Source organism: Macrosteles quadrilineatus, unplaced genomic scaffold (assembly GCF_028750875.1).
Source record: "Macrosteles quadrilineatus isolate MER2022 unplaced genomic scaffold, UCM_ALF_1.0 Scaffold_7__1_contigs__length_78375512, whole genome shotgun sequence".
Taxonomy (NCBI): Eukaryota; Metazoa; Arthropoda; class Insecta; order Hemiptera; family Cicadellidae; genus Macrosteles; species Macrosteles quadrilineatus.
Window position 1 is genome coordinate 67,315,006 of NW_026542600.1, and position 17,730 is coordinate 67,332,735.

General features: G+C 35.5%; 1 protein-coding gene across 10 annotated transcripts in view; it reads right to left on the reverse strand.

The window, feature by feature from the left end:
• LOC128998713 (tau-tubulin kinase homolog Asator) overlaps positions 1–17,730 on the reverse strand; it is a 102,816-nt gene that overhangs the window by 17,951 nt on the left and 67,135 nt on the right. For all 10 annotated transcript variants that reach the window (XM_054424966.1, XM_054424965.1, XM_054424974.1 and 7 more), the window contains 6 exons: positions 6,258–6,455; positions 5,416–5,561; positions 4,760–4,886; positions 3,693–3,816; positions 2,430–2,573; positions 1,923–2,052 (listed from right to left, as the gene is read on the reverse strand). In XM_054424966.1, coding sequence (XP_054280941.1) covers positions 1,923–2,052; positions 2,430–2,573; positions 3,693–3,816; positions 4,760–4,886; positions 5,416–5,561; positions 6,258–6,455 — 869 coding nt within the window. The remainder of the gene's footprint in view (positions 1–1,922; positions 2,053–2,429; positions 2,574–3,692; positions 3,817–4,759; positions 4,887–5,415; positions 5,562–6,257; positions 6,456–17,730) is intronic.

Here is a 17,730-nt window from a genome sequence, read left to right on the forward strand (position 1 = left end):
GGTCCCTTAGTTGCCATTAGCTGTATGGGCTATTAATTAACAGCTGTGTCTAAGGAACATGTCGGCCTTAGTCAACAAGACTACAAGATCACGCCACTCATCCTACACTCATCTCCATTCATACTTGGCTTAAAATACCTACATTCGTATGGTGGCCATTAAATAAGAAAGTATTAAGTTTAGTAAAATCACATGCTATTTCTGTGTGATATCGCTGAACACCGTTGCAGGTACATTGAGGCAACCTCTTTCTTTGCCTTCCATATATAATTAAAAATTCACCCAAAATTTTAGGGACAAGCCTCACTTGACTGTACTTTGACATAGTTTTGCGCGTTGCATACCACAAAAGTTAATTCCTTATATCTCTTTGCTTCCCCTCCCATCTTTCATATAGAGACCTTTGGCTGAATAGTCATGAATCGTTGTACCATCATACATTTACAGTAGTGATGCTTTATCAATCTAGTTTATCTTCAAGTTTGAGTATGTAATTTGAATGTTTTCAATGTTTAAAAAGATTTTTTTTTTTATTTTAAAATGGTTTTTATTATTTTTCAAGTTTTCCTAACTTTTTGGGGGTAGTTTAGGTTGGATAATTGAGACTTTAGAGAAAAATTATTAAAACTTGGCATGTAAAATATAAATTTTACTTAACCTTCCATCGCGCGCATCCCGGAAGTTACCTCCGGGTCACTACATTTTTTGTTATAAAAACCATAGTTTGCGTTCAGCAGGGCTGTCGCCTGCCGTACCTCACGCACCTCTTTCTCGGAATCGGTTTTGGCTACTTTTACTTCTTTCCCAGTTATCGGCCGACCTTGGGGAGTAGTTTGCGTCACTACTGGAAGTAGCGTACGCCCTGTGATGTAACGGGTTTCCCGGAGCCTAGTTCCGTGTGCGCCCTTGTGTTTGATCTTATTTTGTGATAGGCTATTATAAAATGGATGAAGAAGAACGAATTGCGCAATTGTTGGCTAAAGTTAAGAGGAAGGACAAGGAACAACCTTCAGTGGAAAGACCTACCTGGTGCATTTGTTCGGTAACCTTTTTTTCGGGAAAAAGAGCTTTGACAAAATGAGTAGTCCTTCTAACAAATGATTTTTTCCATTAGACAAAATAAGTCGTCCTTTTAACAAATGATTTTTTTTTATTAGACTAAAGGGTAAAGGTGTTTTTATGTTATACACTATTGAATTTTTTTAAATATTTTATACGATAGTACTGTATATGTACAAAAATAAGATATTTTTTTATCCACAAGACTTACATATTTTTATTGTTTATTATAACTTTTTGTATTTTTTATACAACTTAAGTAAAAGTGTACCTAATAACTCATAAAACATGTTTTTCTTATAGTTTTATTGATATTAAAATGCTTTTTACTCATCATTGTATAGTTTTTGTATTCCCGGAGGTAACTTCCGTGAGCGCCCTTTGGTGTTTGAAAATCAATGCGCCTGACGGAAGGTTAAACATTTAGTTTGACAAATTAATGCCTTAACACAAAATGATTTCTTGTTCTAAATATTTCACAGCTGCATCAATATGATATTCTCATTGGCTAAGTATACAAGCTGTAACTTAACCGACAATATAAACATTATTGAATTGGTTGACAACAATTATACTCTACCACTACGTTTATGTTGAAAACACATCTGTATGTCCCTGAAACGACTTTTATAGATATGAAGGAATAAAATAAGGTTCCTAAGTTATAATAGGGATGTTAAAAATTCATGCAGCGAGTTAACTGTTAAATAAAATAAAACAGTATAGAATAAAACCCTTTAATTAATTACACATAAAAAATATGAATACAGTTTTTAAGAGATCAAGTGAAGTAAAGCTGTGGTCAGTGCGACATAAGCAAATGCTGCAGAATAGACATTGATTTAAGCTTTGCGGAGACAAACCTGTTTTGTTGAGAATTGGACTCAGGAACAGGAGAAAGACTGTGTTGGGCCTTGCTGTTCTCTTCTGTGGCATCGAAGTAGACTGAGGCAGGCTCTTCTTTACCTGGACTGACAGGACTGTGCCCGGGACCTACAACACGAGGTATCACTAGCAAATCACATTTTATAAACATTTATTGTCAGAAATTTAAGGACCGGATGTAACGCGATAGATAGATGTAACAAGAATAAATACAAGGGACATTCAGAAAGTAATCTCCAGTAAGTTTTATAGATAGCAAGTGATTAAAAACTATTTATTATTTTCATTTTGAAGTGTTGCCAACCGGAATACTTAACAATTATACTAATCTATAGGTTAAATACCTTGTTGTCAATGTAATCCTTGGCAAACACAAGTTCAGAAAAAATGTTCTAAATACAACCATGTAAATCTAATTTTGCTACAAAATTATAATTTCCTTACTAGCTTAAGGGTTGTTAAGAGTATTTAGTCGGTTAATTTACCTTTTGCCTCAGATTTGGTATGGGAGGCGTTCAGGTCAGGAGGGTTGTTTTTGGTCTCCCGCGCAGTGTGAGTGGATCCATCGTTGGATCGGTCTACTACTCTTATTTCCAGTCGACCTGAAACTGGTCTTAACTCCATCTCATCTAAACAAACAATGCAAAACTATAACCTCAGAGATACAAATTTTAAGGAAGTTAAGTCTTATAACAAGATATTAAGAAATTCAGCTACAAAGATGCATCTATGAAATCAACATCAGGCCGGTCTATCTATGAGAATGAGATTGCATGCAAAAACAATCTATTGTATTCAATTCAATTCAAATTATCTTTATTCATCAAGTACATTAGGAATATATACATGAATACAGAATAGTGTCACAAAAGCAGAATTTACTTCAATTTAGTCAATACTTAACTTAGTCAATTTAGTCAGTAGTCAATGATACTACTAGTCAATTCAGAAATTTAGTCAATATTTCTGTATTAAGCCTTGTCAAATTTGCATAATTTATAATAAAACAATTTTTATTAATTAGTATACGGTACAATGGAACCTCGATAACAAGACTCTCTGGCGATTATTAAATAAGACTAGTTTGACTTCTTATGGAGGTTTGCAAAAGAATGTGATTAGCAGTGAAAAAATTCAGAAGATTTGAAAATAATATCTGTTATCAAGGGTGACTTTTTATTGAGGTTCCACTGTACCTACATTCCCGAACATAAATAGTGTAATTAATTGAATCCTCAGGACTATATAAGTAAATTTAAGTAAAGTCAAACCATTTTTATTCCTAAGATATTTTTATAAAAACAGAATTAAATATAAATAATTTTATAGCCCATATCTTAAATATACAATCTTTCCTTTGGATGATAACATACACACCTAGATGGGCTATAATGAAAATCTTAGTTTTAGCAACTTAATCTGTCTATGGAAATGCTGTGCTAGAAAAATAATTTTACCTGCTTGATCATAGAACTTGTTTTAACTCACAAGTACGATTTATGACTTTCAACTTGAATAATGAGCTCACTATAGGATATTTTGGTACAACAATAATAACATTATGTCAACAATACTGGATTTTAAGAATTCTTCTGCACTATTTGGAACAGGATCTCGGTATTCATGGACTCTTTTTCTAGTTTTAAATCCTAAGATTGGAAGAACTGTCTGAGATTGAATTTTCCTAACTACATCTGTCATCAGGATAAAGACAATTAATACAATTCTATAATTTTTGTAGCATTTACCTTCTTCGGCAGTTGTTTTTGCTGTTGCTAAAGACGACTCTTCCTTTTCAACTGATTTAGTGACTGCTATCGGACGAGAAGGAGACGATTCTTTTTCTAGGATAGGATATGTCAGAGCTATGTTCTGTAAAAAGGTAAAAACATTATAAGCCTCAGCAACAACATATAGTCTTCAAATATTACATGAAAAGTATTAATATAATAAGATAGGCAACCATATGGAGTTTAGCGTGGGCAATTTTTATCCATGTTGCGTGCTGCTTCAAGCGGTAATATCGAGCCCTAAAAATATGTGTAACCAACGGAAGTGCAAACAATGGCATTGTTTCCCATTGTACGTACATGTCCATCGCAACTTCGAGCTCGAGTGCCCGGTTGCCGGTTCATGGATGAAGTTTACTGTGTCTGCTGCTTGATTTTTTAAAATCGCAGAGGCGCAGTGTGCGTGTTAGTGTTAAAAAATACAATTTAATTGATTTACTGATATACTTCAACATTTAATCATTTACTTGGTTGAAACACAAAAAACGTTATTCTTTCTTTTGAGATTGGCGTAATTAACATGATGAAGTAGTTGGTAGTTTCCAACTATGTAAAGAAATTAGTTGTTTATATCGTTGGTATTATCGCGATCAGGAGGCTTAAAATTGTATTTCATATCATATTAATAACCATTCTAATCATTCTAGAACTTTTTAATATTGCAATTTCCACTTGTAAACTTTAATTTAATGCTATTTTATTCTTAAACGTGAGCAAACTTAATATTTAATTATTCTCATTTGAAAATTTTTATTCCTCTGCAATAATAGATATACTATAAGAGTATTTCTTTGAAAATAAATTATTATTCTTTTTTGGCCCGACCCGATCTTGGCCCGAACAAATCTCTGAACCCAACACGGTCTCACGGGCCTTCCGCTGGCCTGACCTGACCCGAAAAATTCGTCGGGGACCCGTAGACCCCTACTTAAAGGTAAGCTGGCTGCTATCCTCCTTATTCTTCAATTCATCAGCATGTATGGTTCATTTAAAAAAGACAATGCACTTAATAATATATGACATACCGGAAGACTGGACCTGCGAGCAGTATCAGACTGGGAACCTTGCGATGCCACTCCTCTCATGACGTCTACTGCGTACACAACATCGTTGAATGCAGCTTGCTGCAACAGAGGGGGTTCCAGTCCTCCCCTGCGTAGACAAATGTAGCAAATTATCACAAGTAGTCAATTATTTTCACAACAAGTATAATTTTTGCCAATCGTAAACCACAATTTATTCCATAACCATTGGCCTAAAATTGTAGGAATGTACCATGACACCTGAATTTCACATTACTGAACTGTTCTGTTATGACATCATTTCCCCATGATTTTTTTCGGGGCTTTTTCTGTTCATATAGCCGATTTTGGTTTAGTTTGTTGCTTAAAGGTCTAAGATTTTTTGTACTAAACATTGTTTGTTATTTCTAATACATAAATAAACAACAAACTCTTAATCATACTTATAACCAAACAATTTTCCTTGATATTTCAATTTTTAATTTTTAACTACTGTATTAAGCATTACTGACATTTAAAACTTAATTTCCTTGGTGGTGAATGTAAAATTCACAAAAATAGAATCACTTCTTTTTTATTTCAAATTAGATGGATTTTCAATACACATAATTCACAAACATAAGCTACAATAAAAAGATGAGTGAATTAAGATAAAGAACCTGATTTTTGCAGTGACGTCAGGTAAACTCCAGGCTTTAGGAAGTGTTGGTTGAAGTTCAGGGAAGTTTTCAATGCCTGCGATGTTAAGACACTGAATCCTAATAGCGTTTGTGTTCCCGTTATTGTTGGCATTCATACTATTACTCTGCAAACAAAGGACAAACATTTAAAACTTTTGTTAAGGTTTTTGTTGGTCCTGGAAAGTGGAAACATGAATTTACTACAACTTAAAACTTACTAGCTACCTTGAATTCTTGTGGGATGAAGCTAAGTGACCAACCAGTACATCAATAACGGCCTCGTTTGTTTAACCTAATAATGACCTCCACAAAACAGTTCTGTGCAAGAAGCTGTTCTGGTTGTCAAATTTGTTCTGATGAAGAATATTTGCCGACTAACAATACACAATTATACTATAGGCCTACTATACTACAATTATACTAGATTACAATAATAGTAATCTAATAATCATACACCAACTATAACATACGACCTTACAAAAAACCAAGTGTATAAACTACACAGTTTGGGAAAAGTTGGTTTAATTATACCATAGTTTAGCATTTCCATTTTAGTTTAGTTTAGTTTTATGTTTCAACCCTTTTTACACTAGGGAAGTGTGCTGGTCTTGTTGTTAGAGCGTGGGACTTCCGTCCCTGTGGTTCCAGGTTCAAATCCCACCAAATCACCAATGGATTTAATCTAAATGATATTGCCGCGACCCCTAGGTCAAGCCTTAAGTAATGTGAAAAAGAATCCCAGGCTTGTGCCTAGCGTCCTAGGACAAAAAACCATTTTACGCTTATTTTGTGAACACCATAACAACCAAAAGTGCACTTACAGCAAGATGGGTCTGAGGAAGAACATTAAAACTTTGCTTTTCATTTCTAGTGGAGTCTTCGCTGATTCTTGAAAGGTGTGGTTCTTGAGTAGCTGCTAGGGCTGGATCTGGCGCCCGAGTTGAGGGACTCTGCGACTGACTCACGGCTCTCCCATCACTTGCCACAGCTACTACCATGGCACCTGACTCTATCGCCCCCTGTCACAAAACATACTATACTCAATCTCAACCCATCAGACAAATAACCTGAGATAAATTGTAAAATATAGGTACTACAGTGGAATTTGCTTAATTTGAAATTCCTTAGATTCAATATTGATCTCAGTCCCTAATACTACCATATCAATGTATCGTAGATTGCATATTATTTTGGATCATTTCAATATGTTTACCACTGATGAAAGGCAAGTGGGGTTAAACAAGATCAATAAGCCAACAACTGGCATCAAACAATACACCGCATAGTGTTGTAATATGGCCTAATACTGTGCACCACATAACCCAGTCATTGCATTCTCTTTACTCTCTCATGCCCTTTAGACTCGGTGACACTATTTGACATTGTCTGGTCACTTCTTAGCCGCAATTTCCCCACCCTTATTTTGTCCATCAGTATCCGCAAAAATTCAATTTTCGCTAGTACAATAACACTAACAGAGATATAATATTTGTAAGTACTGAAACATGTGTTTTCAGTAAAGATGTGTAATTGAATAAGTGTGAATTTTAAATTTTTAAACCCCTCGTTAACTATCAAGACTTAAAACTGGATAGGATTGGTACTTATCTATTTGAAATTTTTTAAATTTAATAGTCCGTTCATTGATGAAAAGAACCTACTACAGTCAACTACTCAACTAATCAACCTACTACAACCTAACAGACACTTTCAAATCCTTTGGAATTTTTATGTAAGTATCTGTATTGTAGTTCTAGATTCTTAAAAAATATCCGATTTTTTATAACTAAGTTAATTCTAGTTTGCTTTAATAAGTTATAGACAAATATTGCTAGTTAAATAGAATGTCGAAAAATAAATGTGATTTATTAAAAAGTAGGATTTATTTACATTAACACAAGCCAGTCTTGATTAGATCAATTTAAGCTCTACTAGGTTCTTGTATTCAGTACGCTCCCAATTAACCGAGGTTGATGGGACCGAGACTACTTCGGATACCGAGAATCTCGGATAACACGGAGATCGCTTAGATTTTGAGGTTAGGAGTCTCGGTACCACACGGAGATCGCTTAGATTTTGAGGTTAGGAGTCTCGGTACCACATTAGAAAGTCAAATACTTATTATGTATGACTTTTACATTGAATTAGTAAAATGTAATTTTAATGCAAATAATGTTCTGAATAAAGTAGTGCTATTAAAGAAAACAACAACACACGAGGGTTCGGATAACTGGGGCTCGGATAATCGGGGCTTGGATAATCGGGATTGTACTGTAATTAAAACAGCGTGTAAATTTTTTTGAATCCATCAATTTAATTACTAATGAATTAAAAAGATTACATCCTCCACTTGAATTTCTTACAAAGGGATGTTTGTCCAGTTCTTAAAGCTGGAGTGTTTTCCTGACAACATTGGCTTATGTGTGTTTAAACGTTTAAAGTTCGTTATTGCGAAGAATAATAATTTTTTAAGGATATATATGTGGACTTTATCTTATCGCTAGTGTTGTGTAACAATTGATATACTCTATTGCCTCACTAACTATCATTTATTGAAGTTGGCCACTTCAAAAGATGAATTAACACCTTTTTGAGTTGATGAGCGCGCAATCAGCTCAAATAAAAAAAAAAATAGAGGATCATTTCAAACAATTACTTCAAACCCAACCAGACAATAGCCATTGTATCAGTTCACCAGCTCAACTGATAAGGATGTTTCAACTGATAAGAGAGTAGCCGGGAGCAGAGCGGTCCAAACCTTGAACAAGACCAGTTGTACCTGTCTGAAGATTCTTCATGTTGTCTTCATGAAGATTGAAGAATATTCACCCTCGCACTCAATGTGGATTTTAACCATTTATTTTTAAATGGATGAGGTATGTTAATGTTATATTCTATATGATTGAATTTCAGTTACATAAATTGCAAAATTATGATATTTTATCCAGAGTTAATTACCAAATTCAAACCACATGTTCTTGTATCATGTAAAAACAATCCTGTTCAGGTCTACTCCTCAAAAATTGAATATTTTGTTGGAATATTAATTTATTAGGTTCATTAAATGTATTTTTAAATGTTTTCATGTGTCCAAAATAACTTAAAAATCTATATCAAGGTAGTCTGTGGAAAATAATACAACAATGTGAATATTTTGTTTATGTATTTAAATTAATTGAAGAAATAATTATCTTTTGAAATTAGTCTACTGTTTCCTAGAATAAATAATGCTTTGAAATTATAATTAATTGTCATATAAAAATATTAATATTACTATTTCAGTACCCTTTTAAAAAAATGTTAATTTAATTCACAAGTAAATATGCTACTTTAGTTCTTAAAGAAGTAAACTAAAAAAAGAAACAATAATACACTGGTTTGAACTGCATTATAGTTAATTTATTTTAATTTGTAAAAGTGTTCAATTAAATGTTAGCTTTGTTCTGTTGAATGTTTTGAAGGGTAAAATATTATCAATTAATTAGTTGAAACTGAATATGTGTTATATGTGATAAATAATATTGTATTGCCACTCATGAAAGGATAACACACAAAGTATATTAAATTGTATGTAAATCTTGTGTATTACTGAGAAATTAATAGTTAACAAATGAATGAGTTATTTATATATTGTAAATAGTTTGAAGTTGGAAATGTTATTAAAGTAGAATTATGTAGCCCACATTAGTATTCAACTAACTGATGAATTTAAATGATGTATCGCATATTGAGTATAATATTTTTAATTGGAGATTCTGTTGAACAAAAAATAATTGGATTACAGTAGGCCTTGATGTAAATATCAGTACAGTACTTAAAACAGAATATTTGTATTCAACATATTCAATTTAATCTATTATTTGCTTGTTTTACTTCCAACACAATTAATGTTTTATTTGTATAAAGTATAGTGTAGGGTAACTTAATGATGGATTAATTAAAATAATTGTTTATTTTATGGAGAACTTGCAAAAGGATTAAATAATTATGTAACAGCATTTATGTGTATATTTCGGTAATTGCTTAAGACTATTTATTGGGTTTATTGTACAGGGTTTTTGTGAGCCCTTCACGCCATACTTGGAGGATCTACTGTGACAGCCTACAGGACTTGCCTACTGTGATTACCAGTATCTTCACACCTATCTGGACCTCATTGACCCCGTGACCTGTGTGCTATCTACTTGTGTGAGACAAATCGGTCTAGACCGGAATTCCCTTGATAGCTACCTTGTGCGGTGGACTTGGTGAGTGACACATTTACCTATTATTTATTGCCTGGACTTAACAAGGACTTATTGGAGGACAGCTCAAGACACTTGGACTATTCACGCCTGCCCGGATTAATCTTTTAGGTTAAATGGGGCCCCGGTCATTGAGTTTTCATGTATTTGTAATTTAGCTAGTAAGATTTTGGTTAGTGTTTGTTATTGTATTTATATGTTTTTGAAACTGTGCATTTTAGGTGAGCTATTGAATGCTTTGAGCTTCAGAAGGTATATTGAGATTATCTGATCTAGAATTATATTCTGTTTCTTATCCAGCCATTTGAGCACACCTCAGAGGGAAAAGATATTACATTGATTGCAATACTGTATTCACAAATCAATTGATTTATCTATTTATTTATTTGTATAGTTGCTAGTGATTGTCAATTGCTCTTGATTGCCTTAATTTCAAAGGATTAGATCCTTGGTTGCATGGGAATGTAAATAATAAATTATTGTTCTATTGACCTTGTGTATTATCATATTTGGTATAATAAATTCTCTAGCATGGCCATGTACACAAGCGTTGTTGTGTTCCTGTGTACTGTCTAGTTTAAAAATTTATTGTCGTAAGTTGGTTTAATTATTGATTGGTTGATTACTTTTGACACTTAAAAGGATTTTGAACTTAGTAAACTACCCAAAAGTTCTTGGTTAGTAGTAAACTATATAGCCTGAGTTATCTAGTCATATCATCAACTGATAAGGGGTATGTGAGTTCTATGCTAAACTGGGTAACCATTTACTACTGCTGATTATAAGTGAACTTGCTGATAATAGTATTATTGTTGTTGTCATTTTGGAGTAATAATTGGTTTGAATTTGGTAAGCTATTAGCCGCCCAGCTGATTGTTTCTTTTTGTTATCTCATCCAAAATATCATCCCATGAGTACAGGAGAACTTCCTTGTTGGACCCTGTTTAAATTCTACTCTACAACACGGTGGCGCCCAGAAATAAACACTAAGAACATTCAGTTTGGATTATTTAGTAAGGTGTAAGCTTTGAGTTGGACCACCCCTTCTCCCTGAGAAAGCTGAGGCAAATTTGGGAAAGGTTACAAAAGGTTACAAATGGCGCCCTGCAACGTGGGGCCTTGAGTAGTAAAAAGGAAGCTTATACCTGGTTTAATATTATCTGGTTTACTCTTATATGAACTTTAGTTGTTCTCTCTTAAATTTGGTGGCAACAATCAACATGTCTGCGCACAACATGAGAAAAGTTGAGGTTGCGTATGAATTGAAAATTCGGGGACTTTCAGCCGATGGTTCTGCTGGGGATCTGCGTAAAAGACTGTCAAAGGCAATGGCTAACAATGTACCTGTGGATGATGCTATAGTCAATTCCTTGGACCCAGATGAAGAACTTCAATGTTGCAAAGATATATTCGAAGATGTACATAGTCTTGTTTCTGAATATGAGGGTGACTTCAATGACACTGAGTACCAACGTATTTCCACCAGGCTTTGGCACTTGTATCCACGCATTGGGCGTATACCAATAGTTACAACTGACTCTGAAGATTCAAAAGAAGATACTAGGGGAAAATTGCTGGAAGAGACTAAGAAATTAATGGATTCTTTTCTTGTAGATCCCAAGTCCAAACAAATTTCAAACCTTGATAAGGTATCGAAAGAGAATCTAGCGGGATCTTCGTCCAAACCACAAGCTGTTCCTGCCCCATTGACTTTGTCAGACGGCACAATTGGAGATGTAGATGGCAACAAATCTTCATTACCGAAACATAACTTGGTTGAATCACGAAGCTACCAGAGAGTTGAGTCACTTAGCCCATTTGTGTCTAAATCCGTTCCCGTGTACAAGTGGGGTTTGAAATTCGATAACCAAGCCAAACAAACTGTTGGAGCATTCCTAGAGCGTGTGGAAGAGCTTTCTAGAGCTAGAGGTGTCACTCATAAGGAATTATTTGAGTCGGCCGTGGATCTCTTTTCAGGTCAAGCTCTCATTTGGTATAGGTCAGTTCAGTCTAGAGTCAACTCTTGGGAAGAATTGAAGCGGGAGATGAAGATTGTCTTCCAGGCACCTGATTACAATTTCCGGCTAATGCAAGAGATCTTTAGTCGTACTCAAGGAGAAAATGAAAGCATTGATCTTTATATTGCAGCAATGGAAGGTTTATATAGTAGACTGTCTGAGAAGGTGCCAGAGGCCACTAGATTAGCACAGATTTATCACAATCTGCACCCTCAGCTCCATGATAGACTGGCGTTATGTGACATCCAAACATTAGAAGACCTACGGTGCATGGGAAGGAAGGTGGAAGCTAGCCGACTTCGAGCATCAGTACCAAGACAGCATCCAAGAAGTGCAGTGACCTTAGAGCCTGATTTGGCTTATGAAGAAGGAACCCATCGTAGAGGACCTTGTTCATCAGGGAAAGTTTTTAGTTTAAACCAACAATCCTTACAGAGAACGGGAAGACCTCAAGACAGACCATGTTGGAATTGTGGAGAGTCAGGACATATGTTTAGGTTTTGTAAGGAGCCTATGAAGAGATTTTGTTATGGCTGTGGCAATCCTGACAAGACCAAGAGAGATTGTAACAAATGTAGCCCTCCAAAAAACTTGTAAACTTGGGAGCCAGCACTAATGTTCAGGTTGACTCCCAATATTCTCAACCAGCTATAAAACTTAGCTACTTGTTCCAGTCTGACAAAAATGACAATCGGCTATATCTTGATGTAAGAGTTTTTGGCAGGAAAATGAGAGCTCTTCTGGATTCAGGAGCTACTCATACAGTCTTAGGTAAAGATGGCCTTTGGGTGATGGATAAATTTCCAGCCAAACTGAGAACGACACCAACCCGATTTGTTGAGCTCGCTGATGGAAAACAAAAACATTTGGTTAGCGGATATATACAGTTGCCAATTACCCTGGAAGGTCGGACAAGAAGCTTGCCCGTAATAGTTGTTCCGAGTCTTCAACAATCGCTTATTCTAGGCATTGATTTCTGGAATAAAATGCAAATCATTCCTTATGTTCATACTAAGACATGGGAGTTTGCACCTGATGTGAGAATTAGTGAGATGAGCACTCTTCCTGAACCAGAGGGAATTCTTTCAGAGGATCATCTTAGTGAAACACAGAAGGTTGAACTTCAAAAATTTCTTTCTGACCAGTTTAAAGAAGAAGGCGATCAGAAGACCCTGGGACGAACTACATTAGTGGAGCATGTCATTGATACCGGAGATACCCAACCGATCAAACAGAGATACTACCCCATGTCACCAGCTTTGTTGAAGACTGTTCATGAGGAACTGGACAAGATGTTGGCCTTAGGAGTTGTTTCACCCTCAAAAAGTGCTTGGTCAAGTCCAATAGTGATGGTTGATAAACCAGATGGCACAAAAAGATTTTGTGTGAATTTCAGGAAGGTGAATGATGTGACAAAACGAGACGCCTATCCCTTGCCTCAGGTAATACAACACAACAATATTAGACCGTCTCAGAGATGCCAGATTTCTAACTACACTAAACGTTAAGTCTGCATATTGGCAGATTCCCTTATCGCCCGGAAGCAAGGACAAAACTGCTTTCACGGTTCCAGGTCGTGGATTGTTTGAGTTCAACACCATGCTGTTTGGGCTTCACAATGCCCCAGCAACCTGGCAACGGTTCATCGATTCTGTTCTGGGTGCGGATCTTGAACAACATGTCTTTGTATATCTTGATGACATTATTATCGTAACGCAGACTTTTGAAGATCATCTAGAGGTGTTGAGGAAGGTTTTCCAGCGTCTTCAAGCCGCAAATGTGACCCTTAATAAGGAAAAATGCCACTTTTGTCAGAGCGAGCTACGCTATCTTGGTTATGTGGTAGATGTTAGAGGACTTCGGGTTGACCCTGAAAAGGTGGAGGCAATTACCAGGATACCAATTCCAACTAGTCAAAAGTCAGTCCGTCAATTTTGTGGTACTGCATCGTGGTATCGCAGGTTCATTCCCAATTTTGCCAGTCGACTGTACCCTTTATCGTCCCTTCTCAAGAGAAGCAATAAATTCGTGTGGACAGAAGAGGCTCAAAAATCTTTCGATGACATACGGAGCTGTCTTGTTAAGGCGCCCATCCTTAGCTGTCCTGACTTCAGCAGACCTTTTACAATTTCGTGTGATGCCTCTGGAGTTGGTCTTGGAGCTGTTTTGAGTCAGACAGATGAACAAGGGGAACATGTGATCGCCTATGCCTCACGCACATTAACAAGGGCGGAACAGAAATTTTCTGCAACTGAGCGGGAGTGTTTGGCCGTGATCTGGGCCGTTGAGCGGTTTAGACCGTATGTAGAGGGCACTCACTTTACAATTGTGACAGACCACTATAGCTTATTATGGTTGCACAATCTGAAGGACCCCCAGGGTAGGTTAGCACGTTGGGCCCTGCGTCTACAACCCTATAGCTTTAATTTGATTCACAGGAAGGGTAAGGAGCATGTTGTGCCTGATATGCTGTCTAGGTCCCTGGAAATGGACGAAAATCCAGTAATGGTAGCCAGAATTGATGGAACTGAGGATAAATGGTATACGAAGATGATTCAACAAGTTACGGAACATAGTGATAAATACCCTTCATGGCGAGTCGATGGAAATGTGTTGTGGAAATTGGTCCCTGTTTGCACAAGATTGGGTGATGGAGGTTCTGAGTGGAAGAAAGTGGTTCCAAAAGGAGAGCGTTCTGAAATCATCCGGATGTGTCATGACGTACCGACTGCGGGTCATATGGGCTCTTTCAAAACCTGTTCTAGAGTTAAACTGCAATATTATTGGCCCAAGATGCAGGAGGATATTGCAAGGTATGTCTCCCGTTGCAAGATTTGTCAAACGACTAAAAGTGACCAACAAAAACCCACTGGATTCATGGGAGCTCGTCGTGGTGTTTCAGAACCTTGGAAGATGATAGCCTCAGATTTAATTGGGCCCCTGCCAAGATCTACTTCTGGGTACAAATACATTTTGGTAGTGACAGACACCTTCAGCAAATTCACCTTATTGTTTCCTCTACGAGCAGCAACAAGTTCACTAGTAGCAAAACATTTAGAACAAGATGTCTTCTTGATATTTGGAATTCCAGCATACCTCGTTTGTGATAACGGATCTGAGTTTACTGGAAGGGCTCTAAAGATGCTGGCTAATGAATATAAAGTCAAGATTTTGTATAATGCCAGTCGACATCCTCAAGCAAATCCTGCCGAGAGAGTAAACAAAACTATTGGAAATATGCTACGAGCTTTTGTAGGCGATAACCACCGGCAATGGGATAGAGAGCTTCCCAAGATTGCTTTTGCTCTCAGAACAGCCAAACATGAGACTACTAACTACTCACCGGTCTTCTTGAATTTCGGAAGAGAGTTGCTTCTTAGAACAGAACCTGCTGAGTCCATTGAAGATGGTCAAGAAGTAGAAGAATCTGAAGATTACGGCTGCAAGATGAAAGAACTGAAGACACTGTACCAGGAAGTTCAACAGAGGTTGGATGACGCTTACAGCAAAAATTGTGCGAGATATAATCTTAGAAGACGACATTTGGAATTCAAGGAGAATGATCAAGTCCTCAAGCGAAACTTTCCAGTATCTGATGCTGTAAACCATTTCTGTGGAAAGTTGGCACCCAAGTTCACTGGTCCATATATTGTGGCAAAAAGGATCTCTCCTATAATTTACCAACTGAAGAAAGAAGATGGCACTCTGATCGGAAATTGGCACATCTCTGACCTCAAACGTTACATTGCATAAGAAAATTTGGGAAATTTTCTAAAGGAGGAGGAGTATTTGTAACAATTGATATACTCTATTGCCTCACTAACTATCATTTATTGAAGTTGGCCACTTCAAAAGATGAATTAACACCTTTTTGAGTTGATGAGCGCGCAATCAGCTCAAATAAAAAAAAAAATAGAGGATCATTTCAAACAATTACTTCAAACCCAACCAGACAATAGCCATTGTATCAGTTCACCAGCTCAACTGATAAGGATGTTTCAACTGATAAGAGAGTAGCCGGGAGCAGAGCGGTCCAAACCTTGAACAAGACCAGTTGTACCTGTCTGAAGATTCTTCATGTTGTCTTCATGAAGATTGAAGAATATTCACCCTCGCACTCAATGTGGATTTTAACCATTTATTTTTAAATGGATGAGGTATGTTAATGTTATATTCTATATGATTGAATTTCAGTTACATAAATTGCAAAATTATGATATTTTATCCAGAGTTAATTACCAAATTCAAACCACATGTTCTTGTATCATGTAAAAACAATCCTGTTCAGGTCTACTCCTCAAAAATTGAATATTTTGTTGGAATATTAATTTATTAGGTTCATTAAATGTATTTTTAAACGTTTTCATGTGTCCAAAATAACTTAAAAATCTATATCAAGGTAGTCTGTGGAAAATAATACAACAATGTGAATATTTTGTTTATGTATTTAAATTAATTGAAGAAATAATTATCTTTTGAAATTAGTCTACTGTTTCCTAGAATAAATAATGCTTTGAAATTATAATTAATTGTCATATAAAAATATTAATATTACTATTTCAGTACCCTTTTAAAAAAATGTTAATTTAATTCACAAGTAAATATGCTACTTTAGTTCTTAAAGAAGTAAACTAAAAAAAGAAACAATAATACACTGGTTTGAACTGCATTATAGTTAATTTATTTTAATTTGTAAAAGTGTTCAATTAAATGTTAGCTTTGTTCTGTTGAATGTTTTGAAGGGTAAAATATTATCAATTAATTAGTTGAAACTGAATATGTGTTATATGTGATAAATAATATTGTATTGCCACTCATGAAAGGATAACACACAAAGTATATTAAATTGTATGTAAATCTTGTGTATTACTGAGAAATTAATAGTTAACAAATGAATGAGTTATTTATATATTGTAAATAGTTTGAAGTTGGAAATGTTATTAAAGTAGAATTATGTAGCCCACATTAGTATTCAACTAACTGATGAATTTAAATGATGTATCGCATATTGAGTATAATATTTTTAATTGGAGATTCTGTTGAACAAAAAATAATTGGATTACAGTAGGCCTTGATGTAAATATCAGTACAGTACTTAAAACAGAATATTTGTATTCAACATATTCAATTTAATCTATTATTTGCTTGTTTTACTTCCAACACAATTAATGTTTTATTTGTATAAAGTATAGTGTAGGGTAACTTAATGATGGATTAATTAAAATAATTGTTTATTTTATGGAGAACTTGCAAAAGGATTAAATAATTATGTAACAGCATTTATGTGTATATTTCGGTAATTGCTTAAGACTATTTATTGGGTTTATTGTACAGGGTTTTTGTGAGCCCTTCACGCCATACTTGGAGGATCTACTGTGACAGCCTACAGGACTTGCCTACTGTGATTACCAGTATCTTCACACCTATCTGGACCTCATTGACCCCGTGACCTGTGTGCTATCTACTTGTGTGAGACAAATCGGTCTAGACCGGAATTCCCTTGATAGCTACCTTGTGCGGTGGACTTGGTGAGTGACACATTTACCTATTATTTATTGCCTGGACTTAACAAGGACTTATTGGAGGACAGCTCAAGACACTTGGACTATTCACGCCTGCCCGGATTAATCTTTTAGGTTAAATGGGGCCCCGGTCATTGAGTTTTCATGTATTTGTAATTTAGCTAGTAAGATTTTGGTTAGTGTTTGTTATTGTATTTATATGTTTTTGAAACTGTGCATTTTAGGTGAGCTATTGAATGCTTTGAGCTTCAGAAGGTATATTGAGATTATCTGATCTAGAATTATATTCTGTTTCTTATCCAGCCATTTGAGCACACCTCAGAGGGAAAAGATATTACATTGATTGCAATACTGTATTCACAAATCAATTGATTTATCTATTTATTTATTTGTATAGTTGCTAGTGATTGTCAATTGCTCTTGATTGCCTTAATTTCAAAGGATTAGATCCTTGGTTGCATGGGAATGTAAATAATAAATTATTGTTCTATTGACCTTGTGTATTATCAT